General features: G+C 42.3%; 1 protein-coding gene and 1 pseudogene across 1 annotated transcript; one reads left to right on the top strand and one right to left on the bottom strand.

Annotated features, from left to right (window-relative positions):
• Nucleotides 1–552: 552 nt before the first annotated feature.
• On the top strand, nt 553–25,163 carry LOC106541664 (actin, alpha cardiac muscle 1-like). The gene is made up of 7 exons (XM_087704283.1): nt 553–685; nt 7,545–7,669; nt 11,184–11,333; nt 12,867–12,949; nt 15,443–15,619; nt 16,905–17,076; nt 25,020–25,163. The coding sequence occupies exons 2-7, from the start codon at nt 7,547–7,549 to the stop codon at nt 25,161–25,163; spliced, it is 849 nt and encodes a 282-aa protein (XP_087560409.1). The 5' UTR covers nt 553–685; nt 7,545–7,546.
• Nucleotides 3,247–6,891, bottom strand: LOC148049626 (zinc finger MYM-type protein 6-like; annotated as a pseudogene).
• Nucleotides 25,164–25,519: the final 356 nt, after the last annotated feature.

Raw genomic sequence — 25,519 nt, 5'->3', positions numbered from 1 at the left:
ACATGTTTTCTGAATTTATTAGAAGTTTAAAAATAGAATACTATTTATACCACACAATATAGTTTATTAGAAGCTATATTATGTGCTACATTAAGGAACAAAGTGGCTCAATGGCTAAGATGCTGAGCTTGTCAATCAAAATGGTCAGCAGTTCGAATCCCTAACACTGCATAACAGAGTGAGCTCCTGTAACTTGTCCCAGCTTCTGCCACCCTAGCAGTTTGAAATTATGTAAAAATGCAAGTAGAAAAATAGGAACCACCTTTGGTGAGAAGGTAACAGCGTTCTGTGCACCTTTGGCATTTAGTCATGCCGGCCACATGACCACAGAGATGTCTTCAGACAGTGCTGGTTCTTTGACTTTAAAATGGAAATGAGAACCACCCCCTAGAGTCAGAAACGACTAGCACATATGTGCAAAGGGAACCTTTACCTTTATATTATGTGATTTGCTTCCTGTTTGTGTAAATGATGTTTGATAGTTCAAATTATTCCCCAAATTTCAGACCTATTTCTTTTCCTTGATTTCTGCTGAAAGGATAGTGAGGAGTCATGGGTGATGATGATGAAACCACAGCTCTTGTTTATGATAATGGTTCTGGACTTTGTAAGGCTGGATTTGCAGGGGATGATACTCCATGGGCTGTCTTTCCATCTATTGTTGGGTGACCTCAGCACCAGATCAGTTTAAATAATATATATATAGTTTCAGCTTCCATCTTGACTTTATTTTACCTTACTTGCCTACACTCCTGGCAATTACTGTCCTACTCAGCCTCTGTTACTTGAGCCAAATGGCTGTAGTTCCTAGTGATAGATATAGAACTTTGTACAAAATATTTTAGAATAAAATATTCTTTAATTCTTGGATGTTATCAATGTTGCATACCAATTACTAGAATATAATGTATAAAACATAGGGCAGTCATTTCTCTTCACAAGATGAATGATCATCTAAGATAAATAATGACATGTAAGTCACTTGCAATCAACTGATTAAGGCAGCCTGTAGGAAACAGAATAAAATTTATAGATTAAAAATAGTTTTCAAAACATGAGATTGTCTCTATGAATGGTCTTCAGGGTTTTACACCTGCATGTTAAATCCTAGAATGTGCATTTAAAAAAGAGAAGCTACTATAACTATGTTTTATAACATAGTTTACAAATACGGTATAGTAATAGCATTGTTTAATATTTTCCATGTAATCAACATAGTTTTATTAAAAAAAAAAATCAAAGGAACACAGTGGTGGGTTTCAAAAATTTTTAGAACCTCTTCTGTAGGTGTAGCCTGCTTTGTGGGAGTGGCTTGCCAGCTATTTGACCTGGTGAGAGTGGCTTGCGAGGCATGTGACTGAGTGGAAGTGGCTTGGAAGTCATGTGACTGGGTGGGCAGGGCCAACTTGTAAAATGTGGTGAAATTCACTTAAAAAACACTCTTGTTTAGCAACCAAAATGTTGGCTCAGAAACACTGGCATTTGAAGCACGGAAGTCTTAAAGCTGTCAAGTTACAAGACCCTAGCACCCCTAACCCTTTAGAAAAAAAAACCCCAGGGGTGTTCAAACTTGACAGCTTTAAGACTTGTGGACTTCAACTCCCAGAATTCCTCCTCCAGTCATGTTGGCTCAGGAACTCTGGCATTGAAGTATGCAAGTCTTAAAGCTGTCAAGTTACAAGACCCTTGCACCCCTAACCCTTTAGAAAAAAAAACCGAGGGATCTTCAAACTTAACAGCTTTAAGACTTTAAGATTTAGATAGGATTCTTAGAGGTGGGCAGGGCGATTGGTGAACTAGCCAATCAGTGAGCGGCGGGCAGGGCAAGCGTGGTGCAGACAGGCGGGGGGAGGGAGCTGGAACCAGTTCTAAACGGCACGGTAGATTTGTGGAACCTCTTCTATAGAAGAGTTTAGAACTGGCAGGAACCCACCCCTGAAGGAACATCACAACATCAAATAAATCAGTATTTTAAAATATAAGCTAAAATAAAGCAAAACAGACTTAGCAATTCTAAATGTGTATCAAAAGCAAAGATAGGATAGTTGAAAAGTAAATTACCTCTTGATGAGAGCTGCTGTGGAGTATTTGATGTATGGCATAGAATTTGGGTATAATTAAACATTAAATCTTGTTGATTTTAATGTGAGAGTTACAGAACAATCTTATATGCTTATTTAGCAGTGCAATCCACAATCCTCCATGGAACCTCTTCCAGACAAGTATATATATACTGGTAATTGCATCAGTTGCAGTCCTCTTGCCTGGAAAAAAAATATTAGAAAAAGTGTGATGTAGCAGATCGTTTTCCCACTGAAGTAAATCAAATATTGAAATTTGAAAGTTTGAAACCCATACCTTATGGAATTTGTATTGGTCCCGTACAATATAGTACAGGTAGTCTTCACTTGTTTACAGTAATTAGGACTGTTGCTAAGCAGCATATATTTTTGGTGTGATGTCACATGACCACCCTAACTTATGACAGCAATTCTGGCAGCTCCATCATTAGTATGGTTGTAACATCTTGCACTCATATGATCTTCATTTGCAATCTCTTGCCAGCTTCCTCGTTGACTTTTTTTAGAAGATGAAGGTTTCAAATAATGATCAGATGAATGCCAAGTGTGGGAATGCTGCCACAATTATAAGAACTTTTACAAGCAACTCTAGTTCCATAGTGTCATGATCCTGAATGGTTGCTGAATGAGTGGACGTTATATGAGGACTACCTGTACATTCATGTTGACCTATTTTCTAATGGTTTTATAATTTTATTGTCTAGATCAGTGGTTCCCAAACTTTTTCAGTCCACCGCCCCCTTGGTGCTACAAACTGATCCTTAGTGCCCCCCACCCAGTGGTGGAATTCAATTTTTTTTACTGCCAGTTATGTGGGCGTGGCTTGGTGAGCATGGCCGGGGGGGTCATGTGACTGGGCGGTTTGCACGACGAAAGGAAGATAGTAACAGTAAAATTCAAAACAGTAACAATTAATTGCACATTTATTCAAAATCCAATTTAAAAACCTTTTTAGTTAATGTTAATTCAACAAAATTGTTGAACATGATCCAGTGATACCAGGTTTTCAAAGTCTGATAGTTATTTATCAAGAACCTTAGCAACTAGTAACTTAGTAAAATTTAGTAACTACTTCACTATTCAGTAAATTCTTAATGTGATGGATGGGCTTGATGAAGTGATACCAGTTTCCCAATGTCTGGTTTTAAGTCACTTAGCAGGAGTTTTAAATCGCCACATTCAGTAATTGGAGTTGATTTATTTGCTTGGAGAGAAGTTGGATGACCATACTGAAGCCACATTCCACCAAATATGGTGTTGGAAATGCAACAAAGAGCTTCTTAACCACTGTCCATAGTGCAGGATAGCGATCAAAAATTTCTTTCTGTAACCAAAACTCTTGGTACAATTTCTTAAACTTTGGCTTCAGCTCAATGTCATTTTGCAGCTCTATGAGTTGTTCCTCTACTACCCCATCATCCTCAGTATCTGAAAATGGATTTATCACCCAATCTGGAATTTCCATCCAAAGAAGATCCTAATATTGGTCAGACATATCTTTATGCGGCATCTCGAAATGGTCACAAAAAACTTGAAGATCATCATCTTGTATCCCACCTTTCTTTTCTAGCTCAGACAAGCTCGGAAATTGGTATAGCTCACGACGGCCTATATTGCGCTTGAATAGAGTTAACTTTGAAATAAACATAGAGATGACAGATTTGGTCTTAATAAGATTGACCTCATTTCCTTGCAGCTGCAAATTCACTTCACTGAACTTAGCAAATAGTTCTGATAAGTAAACAGTGTCATGCCTGATTTCTTTAAGTTCACCACTGAGCAAAGCATTCTTGTCTTCAAAAAACTCCACAACAACAACAGTGTCAAAAAGACTGTAAAAGCATTTCACACAGTTGCCTTTTGATAGCCAACTAACTTCTGTATCAAGCAGCAAACAATCAAAATCTTCATCAATCTCAAAACAGAGCTCTCTCAATAGTCGATCATTGGGAGCATGTACTTTAATTTTATTAACTGCAGTAATGACAGTGTGTAAAGACTTGTGCAAGTGATCATTGAGGTTTTTTGCAACCAGATGTTGGCGATGAATGACACAGTGAATGGTAAAGACATTTGGCACTGCATTTTTCAAGTAAGCAACACATCCACGGTAGCGACCAGTCATTGATGGTGCTCCATCAGTTGCACAAGCTAGTATGTTGGTAAGTGCCATTTCCTTGTCTTTGAAAAACTGCTCAACAACATGACATATTGACTCCCCTTTAGTATCTGTTTTTAGTTGCCTTGCAAATAACAACTCGAGTCAAACTTTCATCTTTAATAAAGTGCACATAAGCAAGACGCAAAGATTCATTGCCTGGCAAAGTTGATTCATCCAGCTGTAATGCAAAGTCTGTTGTCCGTAGTATGCTGCACAATACATCTTCCACATTCTCAGCCATTTCATCTATGCCTCTTTGCACTGAATTGTTGCTGAGAGGAATTGTCTTATTTATATCAGGTGGTGACTTATGCAAAACAGTACTCAAAACCTCACTAATGGCTGGTAGGATGAGTTCTTCACCAATAGTATGTGGGTTTCCAGACTTAGCAATCAGCAATGAAATGTTGTATGATGCACACAAACCACCAGTGTTTTGTTGGGAAGCACTGTAAAACATGTGTGAAAGTGTTGGGCACTTTTGCAAGTTGTCACGAACTGATTGAAAAAAGTTAGGTTCTTGTCTGCCTTGTCAGGATGTGCCTTCTTGTTATTTTTCACAGCGTACTTTTTATTTTTATAAAGATGGCATAATTGGTGCAGTTAATATGTACCCAAATATAAACACCCATTTTATTATTGGCACTATATCTTGTATCCTTCGCTATGATAAAATACTGCTTACAATTAATCAAATGGGTTTAGATCCAGGGGAGCAGAACCAATTCAATGAAAGTAATGCATAGAACTTAATTCTATGTAAATACTTCTTTAGGCAGAGTATTACTGTACGATAAATGAATCACAAGCTCTGAATCTCATAATGTGGTTAAGGTGATAGACAAGAAAGCAGGAAAGGGACCACTAGTTCTATCTTATCATGAACACCAGCTGAGAAACTTGTGGCTGCTCACTCTCCTTTGTCCAAATCCACCTTACAGGGTTGTTGTTGGGGAAAAGTAGGAGATGGAGCACTGGAAGGCTACCTTGAGTTGTGCAAAGGAAGACAGGATATAAATCTAATAATAAATAATAGATAAATATCTACTTTTTCAGAGACATTATCTTCTATCCTTCATAGCATGTGGTATGGATAGGAAAATCTAGAGACTTCCTCTTTGTTGCTTTGCTCATCTATGGCTGTGCAATACACATTCACTATTCAATGGATTTCTCTATTAGTGGGCACAGGCCAAAAGAATAAAGGGAGCTGGAACAAGAAGTTTGTAGTGGATTTTATTTATTACATTTTTATTCCACCTTTATTACTGTTGTGGCTCGGTAAGAGCCTTTGGAGCTGCTATCAGACCGACACAGAAATCTCCTGTGAGTGGTTTCAGGATGTTCACGGGAGAAGATAACAAGCAGCTGGGGTTCGTTAAGGATCTCCTCCTGTGGATAAAAGACTGATGGTGCCACGCCCTAGTTGCAGAAGTCAACGTCGTTCATTCGTTAGTTCCGTTCCGTTCCTGTTCTAGTTCGTGTTCATGATTCAAAGCACTTGGATAAGTGATTTGCTTTATGTAAACCTGGTTTGCTGTGAGAGTTTGTTTTTGCATTTGCTGTTTAACTTTTTGCCAGAGAATTTATCTATGTTTATTTTGGGCTCGCAGCCGGCAAAAGCCGGGATTGATAAAGACATTCCTTTGCAAGCTGTGTGTGGCTGTTGTTTCTGAACGAGCAAAGAGGGGAGTCAGAACAATTACTTTGTAGATAACTCAAGGCAAACATACATAATACTACGGGTAGTCCTTGACTTACCGCAGTTTACTTGCTGACCATTCAGTGTTGCAATGGCATTGAAAACGTATGATTGTTTTTCAGTTACGACCTTTGCAGTGTCCCCATGAGCATATGATCCAAATTCAGATGCTTGGCAACTGATTCATACTTATGACCATTGCTGTGTTCCAAGGTCAAGCGATCCCCTTTTGCACCTTCTGACAATAGCAATAGCAATAGCAATAGCAATAGCAGTAGACTTATATACCGCTTCATAGGCCTTTCAGGCCTCTCTAAGCGGTTTACAGAGAGTCAGCATATTGCCCCCAACAATCTGGGTCCTCATTTTACCCACCTCGGAAGGATGGAAGGCTGAGTCAACCCTGAGCCGGTGAGATTTGAACCGCTGACCTGCTGATCTAGCAGTAGCCTGCAGTGCTGCATTTTAACCACTGCGCCACCTTGGCAAAGTCAACGGGGAAACCAGATTCACTTAATAACCAGGTTACTAACTAATCAACTGCAGTGATTCACTTAACAACTGTGGCAAGCAAGGTGGTAAAATGGGGCAAAACTCACTTATGGTAACTAATGTCTCATTTAAAAACAGAAATTTTGGGCTCAATTGTGGTTCTACGTCAAGGGCTGTCCGTACTACAAAACAGTGCAACAGGCAATGGGTTGCTGGAGTCTGCTAGAAATATAATTTCTTTCTATCACGAACAGAAAAAACTTCACCGCTTTCTGAAAGAACAGCAGTTGACCCGCTGATCTAGGCAGCTTCGTCTTACATCAGAAAAGCCCCGCTTTCCCTCTGCGGCTCGCTTAGTAGAGTTCCCGATTTGATGGCCTCCAGCACCCACTGGGACGGGGCTGACCAGAGCTGAGCTCCATTACCTCTGCTAAGAGTGGCAGGACTCGATCCATTGCCCCTTCAATCCCTTGCTTGCTCCCCCGGTAATACAGGTTTATCAAAAGCAGCAGCCGCCCTTGCTGGACTATTTTGCTGGGATGCTGCTATTTTGATGTGGATTTTCTGCCTCCCCCGGTGGCCCCCCCCATGCTTTTTTTCAATCAACCTATGGAGAACTGATCTTGAAGATGTGGAACATTTATCTGGGCATCCTGAGTTTGCTAAGGAAATCTGTTCAAGTGTGGTGTGCGTGTGTCTCTGCGTGTTCCTTTTAGCGGGATCTGTGACTGCAAACAAACAACTCCTGCGAGCTTCTAGCTCTTTAAGGCAATGAACTGATTTGTTATTGTTGTTTGTTCCCAACCAGAGTCTGTGAGACGCGTCTCCTTCGTTTGGCGCCCAGCCTAGGCGAAGAAAGGAGAGGGGGAGATAGGGGATAGGGACCTAGAAGAGATGCCAGGGGCGGCTGAACACCCCAATTTCACCCCCTCCCTGGAACAGGGGGCCGGGCCGGGCAGTTCATGAGGGATGGCCTCCGTGGTGCCATGGAGTGTAATTCAACTTGCTCCTCTACCTCATGATTTTCTTCCTTCTGCTCTTCCTGCTCACTCTTGTGATACAGTGTTAATGGTGAAGTTTTCCTGTGATTGATACGTTTTGCAGGGAGTTATGATAGGGATGGAACAGAAAGATAGCTATGTTGGGGATGAAGCACAAAGTAAACAAGATATTCTGACCCTGAAATATCCCATTGAGCATGGCATTATCACAAACGGGGATGACATGCAAAAGGTGAGTGCTTTTTGTGACTCCCTATGATTTTCTACTTTTTAAAGTGTCAAGTAATAGTACCCTGTTTCCCTGAAAATAAGACCTTCCTGGATAATAAGCCCAAATGGGCTTTTGAGCACATGCGCCTAAAATAAGCCCTCTTCTGAAAATAAGGCCTCCTTGAAAGTATTGTAACACAACATCAGCCATGAGGTGACCACGCTCGCCGCCTCCTGCATCTCAAAAATAATAAGACCTCCCCAAAAATAAGGCCGAGTGCTTATTTCAGGGGCAAAAAGAAAATAAGACCCTGTCTTATTTTTGGGGAAACATGGTATCTGCATCAACGAGATAGCTAATTCTTCTGCATTGGGACCAACCAGAGAGTTTCTTTTGTACAATATAAAGTCTCCTTTCTCTACCAAAACAATGAGGGTGGGGGGAGACCTTGCTTTTTCTTGAGGTCATGCTTTTTGTGGATATGTTGTTCCCACACACAAGATCATCACAGGCCATTTTGTGTGAAGAAGCTGGAAGTGCTAGGCGTGCATATTGCTGTATGTTTGCCTGTATTTCTGCTCTGTGAAGAAACAAGATCCCATGTGGATAAGGGGAGCATATCTATGATAGGGAATAGACATAATCAATAACCGATATAAAGTTATTGCTTCCATGCTGAAACTTTTGTAGAGATCCAGACTGAATGTGTGCTCTGTTCTGGCATAAATATTTTTGTTTGCTTGCTTGCTTGATTTTATGCGATTGCTTTAGCAGAACTTTAGAAGTCGCTTAGAGAAATTGTTTTTCACATGAAGGGTCATAACTAAACACTCTATAGAAATCATGAGGCTATGATGAGAATTTCTTAGTTTCTGTTGTGGCCTAACAGCGGTGTGCGGAGCTGGCAACAGATTCAAACAGTGAGGAGGTTGGGGAGGAACATGGATCAGTCCTGGAGTCTGGGGAAGGCTCTGATGAGGGCTCTGTGTCGGAGGCAGAGAGGGGCCCAGCACCATATGCCAGTTATCAGATGCCTTCAGAGTCAGACATCAGTCAGGCAGACAAACAGCTGGAGCCTGTTCCCAGTGTGTGCATGCATAGAGTTGCCAGACAAAGGGAACAGCTAAAGAACAGGAGTCGACTTGGGAGGAAGGCCACAGATAGAAGATGAACGGCCCTTGCCAGAGGAAATAAAAGAGGAGGGAAAGGGGAGTGGAGTTTGCAGGAGACAATTAGTTCCCTTATTTGGTTTGTGACTCTCTGAGACTCCTTGCCAAGTTTTGCAGACATCAACCTGTCAGCTCTACAAGTCAGATAAGGTCTGTGATGTAAATCCACCTTTGAAAGACTTTGCTGGGCAGAATTCACAGTAAATTAATAAAAGGGTTTTTTGTCAGGACAAGGAGTTACTTCATGCTCTTGGGAAGCCTAAGTCAGAACAGTTTCCTTCCCTTGGCCTTCAGAACCTGCCTCGTCCTTTCTTTGCCCCTTTAGCTAATTCCGAGAACTGCCATGCTATTATCCCAAAGTGTTTTTCCAAAAGGCAACTGGGCTTTGTTTTTTTTCTTCTTTGAAAACATTTTGCTTCTCATCAAAGAAGCTTCTCCAGTTATGCATAGATTCACTCTATGGAGAATCTCCACAGATATGCTGTACTTCTGCTTTTTTTGAGGATGGGCTGGGGGGAATGGAATGACAAACTTTGTCCTCTAGATGGTAGCATAGCTTTTCCATAAATAACTTTTCACTTGATCCTGTTCAAAGCCCTAATTATTCCCACTACTTCTCTGTAATTCCCCCTTTACCCTTTCATTTCTATTTCCTGTGTTGTCAAGTAGTTCTAAAGTTTAAAAGGTGGCATCTGTGATACATTCTTTGCTGTGTTTGCTCGATGCTTTGTCTCCCGAAATTACCAGCTGTGTTTATCCAAATATGCTAAATCATTAAAAGCTGAGAAGCAAGGAGGGTAGCTAGCAAGACTTCATCTCTTTCTCTCAAGGTCTTCTAGCATTCACCTCTCTGCCTTCATTCACAAGGGCGGAGTTTTGTTTCATCATCTTCACCCATGTTCAATAATCTGTGAAAGATCTTCTTTTCTTTTCTTATTTTATTTTTCAGATTGGCCACCCAACTCATACCAAACATCGGGTGTCTCAGACCAAAAGATAAAACAACATCTACGTACCATAAAAAATATTAAAAACACAAGTATTAAAAACTAAAACAAAACCTGTCACCCTAGCTAAACTTTCACATGTAGCCCCACAACAAATTCATCTCTTCTAATATAATTATATGAAAGTTCCAAAAGTGAAAGAGTCTCAAAAGTGCTTTTTCAAGAGACAAGTGGATTTTCTGGTTTTTCTTTGAAGACGTTTCTCTTCTCATCCAAGAAGCTTCTTCGGCTCTACTTCTGATCCATCCCAGATTCAACAGCAGGAACTCTCCTCCAAAAGATCTAGTTGGCAACTTGAATGATAGTATGCACAAAATGAAATGAAGCAGTGAGGACAGAACAACTGTTCTTAGAGCAATTTTGAAACATTGTGCACACCTTTGTGTGCTGTAGCCAGATTTCTTGTAGGAGCTGTCACATGATGCTAAATTAATGTTGAGACATAAAATGCAAAACCATGGAGTCTAGATCTGGGTTCATCTGCTCAGAGTGGCATTCAACATATGTGGTGCACAAAAGAGAAAGGAAAAGAACGTGGCATTATTTCTAATCTTCATTGTTCTTTCATAGCACGTATAAATCATTCTTAGCTCTTCCTTACATCTAATTTTAAGTTTTGAAATGCCATTGCAGGTGGAAAACTGAATGGTTTCCCTTTAGCATTTATAAAATGTGAAAAATTAGACACAAAATAGGGGGAGCCTAGTCATTATATATGAATAGGAGACAAGCCTTTGATTTAGTATGTAATATATTACCCTTAAGTCCCTTGGGCAACTTTTTCCATTATGGAGGATCCTGAAAGTCACTGTAATGAAAATTTTTGAAGCAGTAAAAATTTCAAAAATCTCAGATTCAGGTTTCTGTAACAGAGCTTTCAAGCATGGTTGTTTGAAGCATTTACTGCAGAATGTATATGAAAACATGCCCATATTATCAGAATATTAAGGAAAATTTCAGGGATGTTCTGGTTATGTCTTACTCGCCTGGTGTCACTTAAATGATATCAATCTCGTAAGGAGTTGTGCCTTAATACTGCTTGCAGCAAGAGTGCTGCACAAGGATTTCCTTTCGTAGTTGTTGCAAGGCATTGGGAGTATCTGTCATGCTCGTGTGATATGGATATTAAATGCCTGAATAGTTTTTGTTTGGGACTAAATGAAATATGCAACTTCCCAGTGGTACAATGGAATTGTATGAAATGTTGTAAAATTGAGTCAGCTAAGATGGAAGTATAGACCCCTTAGTGCAAATTCAAATGTTGGTAAGAATTTCCATTTTCATTCCATTTTGCATTTTTGCATTGATCTGTCATTCTCCATACTCGATGCACAATAAAAAATTTTTGGCCATTTTTAGATTTGGTATCATGCCCCTGAAGAGCATCCTGTGCTGCTCACAGAAGCTCCTTTAAATCCCAAGGCTAATCGAAAGAAAATGAGTCACATAATTATTTGGATATTGTTTCTTCTCAAATTAAGAACTGCTTTTCTTCTAAACAAGAAAATTGTCATGCAATAACCACAGAAATATAATTTCATGATATGCCATCAATAGCAGTATTTATTCCTGATATAAAGTTCTATTGATCTATTTTCTTGATTAATCAGTTCTTATCTTGCCATATTTGTAATGTCACCTCCTTAATTTAAATCCTAGCCTGTGGCAAGTTTTTAATATCCTACTTCTTTGAGTCAAACTACTTTTTCCACACAGATAGATGAGCATTATTACATAGGATAGACTGTTCCTATCCTTGACACCAAACAGAGTTTGTTTTAACCACAGAGCAAGAAACAAGATAAGTTCTGAAAAAGAAGAATAGATGGAACAAGTCAAACAAATAGAAAATAAGTTATAATTTGTTATGCTGGTTGAAACAAGCCAATGTCCACAAAGAGATGCTAACTGAGAATGTATATGGTAGTTTGAACACTTTACAAAGCCCCCTTCTTCCTCCCCAGTCATATTATGGCTAAACTTTACATATAATTCTTGTCCCTGCATATATAACATAGGAAATTAATCTCTTCTGATGGGTATTTTATTATTATGAAATTGATTTGCTGCCCATCTTATATCAATGACTTTGGGTGGCTTGCTACATAAAAACATTAAAATAATCAATTATAAAATAACACAACAGATACAATATATCAGATATTTTATCCATAAAAATGCACACACACACTGTTGCCTCAGTGTGCTTTGGAAAGCAAACTGTTCCTCTTTCTTGGAATCATCATGCTTGAAGAGGCACATGGGCCTTGATTCAATCCTCTGTTTAGTGCTGGAATCCAAATGGAAGCAACTGTGTGGATAGCCATGACCCGTCAAAACCGTGCTCGACTAAGCCGCGCCCGATTAAACCGCGTCGCTGACGTCATCAACAGGGCGACAACAGCCAGCGCGGAGAAAGAAGGGCGCTTTAAATAGCGCTTTGAAAGCAAGCCGATTCAATTTAAGGTAAGGGTTAGGTTTAGGGTTAGCTTTAGGGTTAGCTTTAGGGTTAGGTTAAGAGTTAGGGTTAGGTTTAGGGTTAGGTTAAGGGTTAGGATTAGGTTTAGGGTTAGGTTAAGGGTTAGGTTTAGGGTTAGGTTTAGGGTTAGGTTTAGGATTAGGATTAGGTTTAGGGGGGGTTAGGTTTAGGTATAGGTGTTAATTTTAGGTTTAGGGTTTACAGCATGCTTCTGTCTCCGCGCTGTTGTCGCCCTGTTGATGATGTCAGCTACACGGTTTAGTCGGACGTGGTTTAGTCGAGCGCGGTTTTGTGGTGGAACCGTGGATAGCTATCCAGCCTTCACTAGAACACAATTAGTGCAAGGTTTCTCACCATCTTCCTTTGAAATTACATTTACTGTGAAATTGCTCATAGTGTTAGAATTTTTATTCCTAATTTTTATCTGGAATTTACATCCTTTAACATAATTCCATTGTTCCAAGTTGTATGCTCTTAAGATAATTTCTGTGCCATGTCTTAGTGTAGGACTATGGCTGTTCTCTCTCCGTATTCGGAGTTGCTAATATGCTTTTCACCTATAGATAATATTTGAAACATTCAAAGTACCAGCAATTTACGTGGCCATTCAAGCTGTTCTCTCCTCCTATGAATCTGGACAAACTACCAATAGATTTTGATTGTAGTTTCTATTTTTTTTTTAAAAAATGTATGTCTATGAATATATCCATCACTTTCCATTTTCTCTTGCATTGAGCACTGATACACAGTACAATGATTTTTATCCGACCAAACTTTATGAGAAAATACTCCTTATTGATTTCATATAGGGAAGCTTTTATTTTTATAAAATCTACCCCATCCTCAGTGATATTGTGATAAACAAATGTTCAGGTATGATATAATGTCTCTATTCTTACCTGCAATGTTATAAAATTAAATAAATTTAGATATTCAAATATGAAACATAATTTGAAGCAAGGATGAAACAAATGGCAATATAAGTATAGTATTTGAACCAGGAATGGGTTCTGGCTGGTTTTACTGCTGTTGTGCTCATGCGCATGCTTTGCTCATACGTGCGTGCTGGATGCGTACAGTGCATACATGCACAGTTCAATTAAAATTGTTCTGCGCATGCACAGAACTCAAAAGCAAGATGGTGGCGGCAACAGCAACGACCAGAGAACCGGTTCAGGGGCATGGCAGGCCTGGATCACTGCCAGTTCTGGCAACCCAGGCTGCCATACCACTACTGGTTCAGCCGAATTGGGCCGAATTGGGCCGAACCGGCAGGAACCCATCTCTGCTTTGAACATAGCAGAGTATCTCAACTAACTTGACTATAGGAAAGGATTGCACGTTATCATTTTTTCCAAGATTACTTTAAATCATTTAACAAAGATAGACAGAAATATGTGTCCTCGTCTACAATTGCATTAGGATGTGTTGTATTTTCATACTCTGATATATTGAATATTTGTAACACAATTAATTTACACATATTCAATAAAGTGTCTTTATGTCCAGGGCTTGAGTACGTCATTTTGTAGCTATAGAAACAGGGATACTAGCAAACACTATTTGGGATATTTTATTTTCTGACAAACCAGCATCTCTACCACCTGACTCTGTGATAGCCAGTCTGAGGGGTTGCAATGAAATGGTGAGCTGTGCCAACAGCAGCAAAGAGACTGGTCAGTAGAGGCTACTTGACCTACGTAAATAATTAAATCAATACTTTCATTTTTTGGCCAATGGTTCCTGAGCATTTGATGCATAGCCTACATGTGAAGGGCACATCATTTGTAACTGCAGCAGCAGACATCATTCGTTCTCCTACCCTGTGCCCTTGGCTTCTATGTACATTAAAGTTGGTTGTCTTAGGAAAAGTTGCTGTGTTTTATTCTGTAAAGAGGTACAGGTTTGGAAGATCGGTCTAAATCTTGATACATCAGCATTTGGGAATCTTCACAAATTGTTTGAGATCCCTTTTTTAAAATGAAAAAATGATTGAAATTTAAACTCAATGCCAAGGGAGAGGCAGTTGCTGCTGTTACTGGTCAGCAGTTTTTTTTCCCTCTGCAGAAGGAAAGAGCCACTTAGAATACAGATAATAGGGAGAGAGAGTTGATGGTCTGAACTAAAGAGCCATTCACCCATTTCTGAACCAGCAGAGAAGCATATCAATATGATATTGATCCTATTGTTTATTTATTTGACTTACATGGCCACCATACAGTACATTGTATAACTCTGGGTGGTTACAGTCCAATAAAAGGAATCGTTAATATTTAAGAACAAGCAAAACAACTCATTTCACTAAGAATGATTCATAAACCACATAATCATAGTCCTGATCATGAGCCCACACAGTATCTTGGCCCATCGCCCAAGGGAAGAATCAGATCTTATGAAAGATCTTTGGCACCATCCAAATCTTGCAGGTTTTCTGCTTCTGCATAAACTGATATATATTTTGCCTCTTTTGTTTGTCGTCTTAGTCACTTCCAATCACTTCACTTATCACCAAGGAAATGGGTGTCGAAGTGTGAAAGATCTTATGTTTATACCTTCAGTTTCTCTTGGATAGTGCCAGGTTAAGGAGCTACAATTACTTTAATTCCAGTTGATTATTCAGATGATTTAAAACTGTGTTACTTATGGGCTGGAGATGAAATGAAAGCAACCTTATGGGAATATGGCAGAAAATGGATTTTCTAAGGGTATGTTTGTGCGACGATTAGATGCAAGGGGGGAAAAGCCTGTAATTTTTCCTTTCAGAGACAAAAATGTTAAAAAGCAAAGAGTGAGGATTGCAATGAAAAAAATTGACATTCTATTTCTGTTTGTTTGTTTGTTTATTGTTTGTTTTATTAGTTTTGTATGCCACCCACTCCCGAAGGACTCTGGGCGGCTCACAATAAAACAGGGAAAGGGGGATAAATAGGACAAAACAACAATTTAAAAATACACAACATTCACAATTGAAATGGGGCTGGATGCTTCAACAGCCCCCAGCCCGTCGGAACAGCCAGGACTTAGTAGCTTTACGGAAGGCCAGGAGGGTAGTAAGGGTCCGGATCTCCACGGGGAGCTCGTTCCAGAGGGCCGGAGCAGCAACAGAGAAGGCTCTTCCTATGAAAGTTTCTGCTTTCATAGGAATTGTTCTGGACTCTGGAGATGGCGTGATACATAATGTACCTATGTATGAAGGTTATACCCTGCCACATGCTATCATGAGACTAGATCTGTCTGGAAGAGATCTCACTGATTATCTCATGAAAATTCTTACAGAGAGAGGATATTCTTTTGTTACTACAAGTGATCAGCATTGTTGTTAAAGCTGCTTTGTTTGTCCACAATATTATCCATAAAAACAGCATAAAGTGCTACCTGTCTTTTCTTATCAAAAGATTTTCATTAATCTGTATTAATAAAAATGTTACTTGGAAACTTAAGCATTATTGATGTTTTAGATTAACCAAAGTTGTTCATGACCAACTTTATGCCTTTTTTCCTTGCAGTTACAGATCTCCCCGTCCCTCCTTAACATTACCATAATCCTTTCATCCCCCTATTCAATCTTGTCTCAATTGTTCTCCGTGTTGAATATTTCTTTGGCTATTTTCAGCGGAGCATGAGATTGTGCGATATATTAAGGAAAAGTTATGCTACGTGGCTCTGGATTTTGAGAAAGAAATGGCTATTGCTGCTTCTTCATCTTCTTTGGAGAAGAGCTACGAACTTCCCAATGGCCAAGTCAACACGATTGACAATGAAAGATTTCGATGACCTGAAACTCTCTTCCAGCCATCGTTCATAGGTAGGCCTGGACATGTTCCCCTTCTTTGTGTGGCTTTACTCTGCGGAACAAAGATGACGTTATGTGATACAAAACTCCTTATAGCAATAGCACTTACACTTATATACCGCTTCACAGTGCTTTTATAGCTCTCTCTAAGCAGTTTACAGAGTCAGCCTCTTGCCCCCAACAATCTGGGTCCTCATTTTAGACACCTCAGAAGGATGGAAGGTTGAGTCAACCTTGAGCCTGGTGGGATCTGAACCGCTGAACTTCAGCCAGCAACCAGCAGTCAGCAGAAGCTTCAGTACTGCATTCTAACCACTGCACCACCATAGCTCATTTATGCTTTAAGTGTGCTAAAGCTCTTGTTGAATGTCTTAGTGAACCTGTGGATGTGTCTGCCTTGTGATTGTTGCATAGCTTATTTGTTTTATAGTCAGGAACAGTGTAAGAGTTTTTTTTTTAAAAAAATACCTTTGGATATGATTTTTATATTGACATGAATATTGGTAGATTCTCAAATTGACAGAAGACAGGGAGAAATTTATCTATATGTCTATATGTAGACTGCTGGGATATAAATCCTGTGATTATTTAATCATATCAATAGGCATCCTTAAATGCCTTTCTTATAAAGACATCCAAATAAAATCTGGATGTGTTTATAAACTGGATAAAAGAAATCATGCATTTGGCTGAAAACTATTATAGATTATCAAACAATATATAATCATCTACTACATTCTTGGCACCGATTTGGAAAAGCAGTCTAATTTGAAATCTTTGATCCGTTAATTTTATTTGTTTATTGGAATGGAATCTGCTGGGAAACAACTTACAACAGCATCATGAAATGTGATATTGATATCGGTAAAGATCTTTATGCCAATAATGTGCTTTCTGGAGGAACAACCAGGTACCCTGGTATTGATGATCATATGGAGAAAGAAATCACAGCACTGGCTCCAAGTACTATGAAAATTAAAGTAAATATTATGTTTAGTATTCAGCCAACAGATATTTAATAATTAATTCCTGAAATATTACCTAGGAAAGAATGCTGTTTTCATATATTATCTGGTTTCTGTTGAAAGAAACAAATAAAAGGTTTTATGAAGAAAGATGCAGATATCGAAGAGATAGAAATCAGAATCAATGGCATACATTCTGCAGCTGATGGTGCAGGAGGGTCCAGAAATGGGTTGTTCAATCCTTATTTGCCCAAGAGACTGAGTCAGAATTGAAACCACGCCTCCAGCTTCCCCTGCAGATATCCACTTCCGACTCAGTCTTGCCCAGAAAGAGATGTAATTTTTTTTAACTGTGAGTGAAAATTGGTTTCTTCCTCAGAAGAGTTTTTGATTTATTTCTTTCTTTCACTTATCTTTAATGTTATTAGCGGAAGGAAGGTGTTTCAACTTGGCTCACAAGTTCTTTCCCACCTGCTTGTGTTAGGATAGTGAATTGTGTGGGTTGGATTCTCCTGGAGGTTCCCAGGTTCCTCACAAGTAAACAGGCAGCTGTGCCGGCCATCGGAGTCTATTGCAGCTCCGTTTGGTTTGATTTCAATTACTGGCTTGTAAGAGGCCAGGGAGGTTTCCCTGTGTTGCCGCTGGTTCTCAGGGGCTGCAGCAGGCGGACATCAAGGCTGCTGGTGCAGGGAACGCGTGTGTGGTGTGCCGGCATTCCCACGTAGCCGGAGAGATGACAAGGGGGCGTGCGATGCTGACTGAACGTTCTTGGGGTTGTTTGCTCACCAGCACTGCTGGTTTTCCCCAAAGGCTTCTCCCTCGTGAGTCTGGGGCTCTGGGGCAGCTACCGTATATACTCGAGTATAAGCCGACCCGAATATAAGCCGAGGCACCTAATTTTACCCCAAAAAGCTGGAAAAGTTATTGACTCGAGTATAAGCCTAGGGTGGGAAATGCAGCAGCTACGGTAAATTTCAAAAATAAAAAATCAGTGTTATTTGAAACTCAAAGTTATGTTTATTCAAGGGACCCGCTTAATTAAAGTGTTCTATAATATCAGTATGACTTATAATACTGCAAGTCTGCAATATTAAAATACTTGTATAGGGGATCCCCGGGATCCCCCGAAGAGATCAAATCACAACCAGTATGCCACCTTCTTGGTATATTGTTTTTATTTTCACTGAGTTTTTAAAAATGAGCATTATTTCATCCTTTTTTTCTTTATGTTTGATTGGTATCTGCAATTTGTGTTAATTCTGTTCATACATATAATATAAATGAAAAACCCAGCTCTCTTAAAAAATATTTTAAGTTCTTTCTGGTGCTCCCTTTTAGAATTGGCCAACTAATATTTCTGTTCACCCAACTAATGTCAGGCAGAGTTAACTGAAAAAGTAATTTTTCATGAAAGGACATTTTCCTAGGATTTTAATTGTTCTTACGGTCAGATTGCTCATTATTTCCAGCTTGAGTCTCCTTCTGACAAGTTTCCATTGCTTCTTGTCCTGTCCTCAGGTGCTATTGCTGCCGCCGCCTCCTCCTCCTCCAACAGCACCAGCACATTTGCTGCCCAGCGCTGCGGCTGAGGTGAAGCCGCCAAAGCTCCCGCTAGAGCCCCCGCAGCGTTGGGCGGATATCCGGCAGTGCTGTTGGAGGAGGAGGAGGCGAACCAGCCTGCCATCGCCAGCCACCGCTAGCCCTGCCGCTCTTCCCACCCCGTTCCAAGCCCCACAGTCCAGCGGATGGAGCAGCGAAGCCCCAGGGCTTCGTTGCTGCTCCCCGGATTTTCTGCACGGGGATCCCTTGGAGAGGGGATTCCAGCCTGCCATCGCCAGCCACCGCTAGCCCTGCCGCTCTTCCCACCCCGTTCCAAGCCCCACAGTCCAGCGGATGGAGCAGCGAAGCCCCGGGGCTTCGTTGCTGCTCCCCGGATTTTCTGCACGGGGATCCCTTGGAGAGGGGATTCCAGCCTGCCATCGCCAGCCACCGCTAGCCCTGCCACTCTTCCCACCCCGTTCCAAGCCCCACAGTCCAGCGGATGGAGCAGCAAAGCCCCGGGGCTTCGTTGCTGCTCCCCGGATTTTCTGCACGGGGATCCCTTGGAGAGGGGATTCCAGCCTGCCATCGCCAGCCACCGCTAGCCCTGCCGCTCTTCCCACCCCGTTCCAAGCCCCACAGTCCAGCGGATGGAGCAGCGAAGCCCCGGGGCTTCGTTGCTGCTCCCCGGATTTTCTGCACGGGGATCCCTTGGAGAGGGGATTCCAGCCTGCCATCGCCAGCCACCGCTAGCCCTGCCGCTCTTCCCACCAAGAGCGGCAGGGCTAGCGGTGGCTGGCGATGGCAGGCTGGAATCCCCTCTCCAAGGGATCCCCGTGCAGAAAATCCGGGGAGCAGCAACGAAGCCCCGGGGCTTCGCTGCTCCATCCGCTGGACTGTGGGGCTTGGAACGGGGTGGGAAGAGCGGCAGGGCTAGCGGTGGCTGGCGATGGCAGGCTGGTTCGCCTCCTCCTCCTCCAACAGGCAACAGCACTGCCGGATCCAGTTGTAGACTCGAGTATAAGCCGAGGCGGCTTTTTTCAGCCCAAAAAGTGGGCTGAAAAACTCGGCTTATACTCGAGTATATACGGTATTTGTTTTGGGAGACCTTATTGGGTGGTAGCCATCTTGGGAAGGACCTCATGGTGGTGGCCATTTTGTTAGTGGCCATGAGGCAGTGGCCATTTTGTTTGAGCATTTGGTGGGCCAAATGGTCGGCAGCCATTTTGTTTCCCTTTTTTCGCTATCACGAGGCTCATTGCAAGTGCCGGCTCTGGTGAGAACAGTTGCAGATTACTGTGCTGGTTCCTGAACTGGGTAGAGTGGGGCCAGAGATCGCTACAGTTCCATGACTGATTCCCTCGGTGAAAGTAGCTCTGAGGTGACTTCGGCAACTCCCTCGAAGAGCTCCAAGAAGAGAAAGGGTCCCCCCCAGGATCCTTCTCCACTGGTGAAGCACAGCCCACCCAGGCAAGGGGGTTCAGGAGATGGGGAGAAGTCCAGGCAGGGAGGCAGAGATAAGGCTCCTCTGTCATGGTGAGGTCCCCCTCTCCTAAGGGTGGCTCCACTTTCTCCATCCCCTTCTCTTTCAAGGATTTCTGGATCCCCAAGGGCCAGTTCCATCTCACCCCACTTTCAGAGGTTGAGGACAAGGAAGGTGAGTACCATCCGCTTCCACGCATTATACCTGCTCCTGAACCAGGACACAGGCACTCGCTGGCTCCTAGGCCTGGGCCCAGTCATGACATTGATGAATTTGAGGACTTGCCTGATAACATTCAATCTCTTATTCATCGAGCCATTGCACATGGCATAGTCCTCCAGGGTCACCCACCTGACCAGGCAGATGCAGAGCTGTTGGAGGCCAAGGCAGACTTATCCAGAATCTGGTTGCTCGCCCAGACAGAACACAGAGAGAAGTCTCTCCTTCGCCGAGGAGCGAGATTTCACTTCAGGAAGAGAAGGAACAAAATGAGATGGAGCTTTCTGATGATGAAGGTTTGGCACCGGATTCCCCTGCCTTTGCCGGTTTGTTTCCTCCTAATTTGTTCCATTCCTTGCTATTTAAAGCCAGGAGCACTGCAGCCGCTGAGATGGAGGAGGACAAACAGAAGGAGAAGGAATGGTTTAAGATGGCCTCCCTTTGTTCCATTCTGGAAGGTATCAGGGAAGGTGACTACCTCACTTCCATTGATTTGATGGAGGCTTACCTTCATGTATCTATCCTCCCTGAGCACAGGAAGTTCCTTAGGTTTTCCTATGCTGGTAACCATTACCAGTATAGGGCTCTTCCCTTCAGCCTTGCCTCGGCTCCCAGGACTTTCACGAAGGTCCTGGCAGGCCTGGCTGCTCACCTCATAACGGTTCACATCAGACTTCATTGTTATTTAGATGATATCCTCCTCCAGGCAGAGTCGCCAGACCGGTCCTTTCAAGATCTAGGCCTGACAGTGGAGACCATACAGAGGTATGGGTTCTCCGTAAACTTCCAGAAGAGCCACATGCGACCTTCTACCAGCCTGTTGCATTTGGGAGCGATCATAGATTCCTCCTCCGGCATGGTGTTCCTGTCCCAGGATCACAGGGCTAGTCTAGTGAAACTGGTCAACCAAGTACAGAGAGAACGGCATGTGCCCATAGTCACCTTATCTCAGTTGTTGGGGAAGATGATTTCATGTATAGATCTTGTTCCCTGGGCGAGGTTCCATGCTAGAACTCTCCAGTGATTCTTGCTCCCGCACCAAAGGAGCAAGCACAGCACCTTGTCTTTTCAAGTTCAAGTACCCCCCCATGTGAGACTCTCCTTAAGGTGGTGGGTTTCCCCAGAGCTAGCCAATGGGTGTGTGTTCAGGGAGCCAGACTGACTTACTCTGACCACGGACACAAGCCTGTATGGCTGGGGGGCATTGCTGGGCACACAGCTGGCCCAGGGTCGCTGGTCCCCTCTGGATCTTACACATAACATAAACTGACTGGAGCTGCGTGTGGCTCATCTGGCCCTTTGACACTTTTAGTCCCTTGTAGAGCAAAGACACATCCTACTCCTGACGGACAATGTGGCCACGAAGGCGCATGTAAACAGGCAGGGAGGGGCTCACTCCAGAGCCCTCTGGGTGGAATCTCAGCGCCTGGGCCATTGGGCGGAGAGGCACCTGTTGTCCATCAAGGCGGAACACATATCCGGAGACACCAATCACCAAGCAGACTGGCTCAGCAGGGCCACGGTGGACCAGACTGAGTGGCAGCTGGAACCGGAACTATTCGAAGAGATTTGCAGGAGATTCGGATGGCCAGTGGTGGACCTCTTCACTTGCCCAGAAAACGCCCAGCTGCCCAGGTTTTTCACGTGGTTCCCAACTCAGGAAGCAGAGGGGAGCAGTGCCCTACACAGCAGGTGGCCCCCGGATCTGCTTTATGCATTTCCCCCACTTCCACTGATTCCAGGGGTGTTGGGGAAGATAGTGAAGGAAGGGGTGGAGGTAATCATGGTTGCCCCATACTGGCCACACAGACCTTGGTTCGCGGACCTCTTAGGTCTGTCCATTGTCAAACCCTGGAGAATCCTGCAGGAGAAGATCTTAGGGACCCTTGCTCCCTAACATCCTGGAATTCCTCCAGGATGGGCTCGATAGGGGGTTGGCCCATAACACACTTTGGAGACAAGTCTCGGCCCTGTCAACTGTCCTGGCCTTGGATGGTCGGGAAAGCCTGGGCCATCATCTGGTGGTGAAGAGATTTCTACGGGGGGTGGCTAACCTTTGGCCCCCGGTAGTTCACAGATTCCCATCTTGGGATTTGTCTACGGTCCTCCTGGTCCTAGTGGATCCTCCCTTTGAACCACTGAGAACTGTGTCCTTGCAGTTCCTCACTTTAAAGGTGGTCTTCCTAGTTGCCATTATGTCAGCTAGGAGGATTTTGGAGCTAGGTGCCCTCTCTGTCAGGGAGGACCTTTGTATTTTCCAACCTAACACAGTTGGAAAATGAGGCTTGATCCCGCCTTTATCCTCAAGATAAATTCCTATTTTCATAGGGGCCAGGAGTTAATTCTACCGGACTCCTGCCCTAACCCTTCTCATAGAAAGGAGAAGTCGTGGCACAAGCTGGACATGCGGAGAGCCCTCCGTATTTACATAAAGAGAATGGTGCCTACCAGGACAACGGAGATGTTGTTTGTTTCTTTTCAGCCTTCTGCCATGAGGTCACAGGTGTCCTCCTCGACTATTGGACGCTGGTTGTGAGCTTGTATTGCCAGGGATTATGAGAGAGGCAAACTGGTACCACAGGGGATAACGGCTCATTCGACTAGGAGTACGGCCACCACGGCCACGTGGAAAACTCAGGTCCCAATTGGAGATGTTTGTAGAGCTGTGATGTGGGTTTCTCCATCACCTTTTATTAAGCATTATAGATTGGATGTGTTTACATCGGCAGATGCATCATTTGGGCGTAGGGTGCTGCAGGGAGTACATGCTCCCTCGGGTGCCACGAACCAGTGAGTTCCCACCCTAGGACTGCCGCTTTGGTATGTCTCATTCCTGGACATCAGCTGGAGAAGGAACGTTGATCCTACCTGAACATTCTTCTCAGTGTGGTGCATGACGGTCCAGGTTCCACCCTAGTTGTTCTTTTTGGTTAGGTCCGTGTCCCCGGGGGCTACTAATGCTGTGGGCAGGACCTGTTCTTCCTTTGTTTCTCTAGTTGGAGTTGTGCCTCATCGGAATTGGATATCTGCAGGGGAAGCTGGAGACATGGTTTCAATTCTGACTCAAGTCTCTTGGGCAAATAAGGATTGAACAACCCATTCCTGGACCGTCCTGCGCCACGCTGAGAAGAACGTTCAGGTAGGACCAACGTTCCTTCTCTGGTTGGGGATATCATAATCTATTGTATTTTTAATACAATGAAAAGTATTTACACACCTCACTTGCTATTCATCTTAATGATGCACTTATCTTTCTTGACACTGGAATACACACATTTAGCAAATGTTCTACCTAGCTTTAAACTGTTCTTCCAAGAAGGCCACTTTTGCTCTAGCAAGAAGTGATACCTTAAAAGACTTTTTGATTTTTAAAATAAAATTTCCATAACCTTTTTTTCCCTTCCCATCTTCCAACCATATAGGAATAGATTTGGATCACAAGACAAACTACAAGCCTGTTAGCTCTTTCCTGGAGTGAAGTGGCAGGATATGCCCATCTGTTGTTTGTGGCTTTCTGTATCATATTCTGGGTGCTGGTGCAATTTAATTAGAGAATATTGTTTGTTTTCTGGCTTATTTATAGAGATGTATGGTATCTCAGTGGTGAGATTCATTTTTTTTTTACTACCCGTTCTGTGGGCATGGCTTGGTGGGCGTGGCATGGCTTGGTGGGCGTGGCTTTGTGAGCATTACAGGGGAAGGATACTGTAAAATCTCCATTCTTTCCTGATCAGCTGGGACTTGGGAGGCAGAGAATAGATGGGGGCGGGGCCAGTCAGAGGTGGTATTTACCGGTTCTCTGAACTACTCAAAATTTCCACTACCAGTTCTTAGAAATGGTCAGAACTTGCTGAATATCACCTCTGGTCTGGATGATACAGTAATCTTAAGAGGTACACATAGTCCTCAATTTATAATCACAATTGACCCCAAAATATCTGTTGCTAGGTGAGGCATTTGTTAAGTGAATTTTGCCCCATTTTACAACCTTTCTTGCCGCAGTTGTTAAGTGATTCACTCCAGATGTAAAGTCAGTGACATGGTTGTTTAGTAAATATGGCTTTCTCAATGACTTTGCTTGTCAGAAGGTCACAAAAGGTGATCACATGACTCCAGGACACTGCAACCATCATAAAAATGACCCTATTGCCAGTTTTGATCAAGTGACCACAGGAATGCTGCAGTGGTTGTAAGTGTGAAAAATGGTCATAGGTCACTTTTTTCATTGCTGTTATAACTTTGAAGGGCCACTAAATGAATGCTTATACTGTAAGTTGAGGACTACTTGTAGTATAAACCAGCCATACCACTCAGGAGAAAGAATCAAAGTTTTATTGAAAAACACAAGTGTGATTGGCATGTTAGACTCAGATGTAGCTGCTGCTTTTCAAGAGTTCTTAGGCTGCTTTTATGTGACGTCCCTGAGCTTTTGGGCTAGAGCTGTTTAAATCATTCAGTTTAAACTGAGCTAAAAAAAATAAATCAAAGACCACCACAGAATTTGTCAAGAAGTAGATTAATAAGTGTTTGTTTTAAACAATTGTCTTGGTTTCCGTAGAACCTTGTAAATTATTGTACATATTATAACTGCATGCTGCATTGTCTCCATTTTCTACAATAATTATAAATGAAATTAAACAGAAGTCTCTTTAACCATTATGAGCGATATCATCGACAGATTTTTGCATTCATTTCTTTTTAAAAAAACTTTTTCTAGATAATTGCCCCTCCAGAATGTAAATACTCTGTTTGGATTAGAGGTTCCATATCAGCTTCTCTGTCAACTTTCCAGCAAATGTGGATCAGCAAAGATGAATATGAAGAAGCAAGTCCATCCATTGTCCATTGCAAATGCTTTTGAGAAATTTACTATAAGGGGTTCCCTTGTGATTTCTTACTACTTTCTAAGGGAGAGCGGGCGTATTTTAGTTTTTTTCTCCTACACTTCTAAAAATATAATAAATGGTTTTGCCAATTAATTAAGTGTTGTTTTCTGGTGCCTAAAATATGCATCAGATTTTTCATTCCAGTAATAAGCAAAGGGTAACTATGATAATTGGAAAGCTACTTCTTCAAACTCTTCCCCACCCCCAAGAACAAACTGTGCGTTAGGAATTTTCCCACCCCTTTTGAGTATTTTGTGTTTTGTGAACAGTTAAGGGTACAATTAGTCCTTGACTGACAAGCTTTCATTTAGCAACCATTCGAAGTTATGAT

The sequence above is a fragment of the Thamnophis sirtalis genome, unplaced genomic scaffold (genome assembly GCF_051295495.1).
Source record: "Thamnophis sirtalis isolate CommonGarterSnake01/CBP01778 unplaced genomic scaffold, rThaSir2_p1.2 scaffold_1, whole genome shotgun sequence".
Lineage (NCBI taxonomy): Eukaryota > Metazoa > Chordata > Lepidosauria > Squamata > Natricidae > Thamnophis > Thamnophis sirtalis.
This window is presented reverse-complemented; position numbering and strand designations above follow the sequence as displayed.

Excerpts from the sequence above, each read along its gene's own strand:
- LOC106541664 (XM_087704283.1), top strand. The coding sequence starts at position 7,547 with ATGATAGGGATGGAACAGAAAGATAGCTATGTTGGGGATGAAGCACAA. Across the intron at positions 7,670-11,183 it reads ACGGGGATGACATGCAAAAG|ATTTGGTATCATGCCCCTGA; the intron begins GTGAGTGCTTTT and ends GGCCATTTTTAG. Across the intron at positions 15,620-16,904 it reads ACTACAAGTGATCAGCATTG|TGGAATCTGCTGGGAAACAA; the intron begins TTGTTAAAGCTG and ends TGTTTATTGGAA.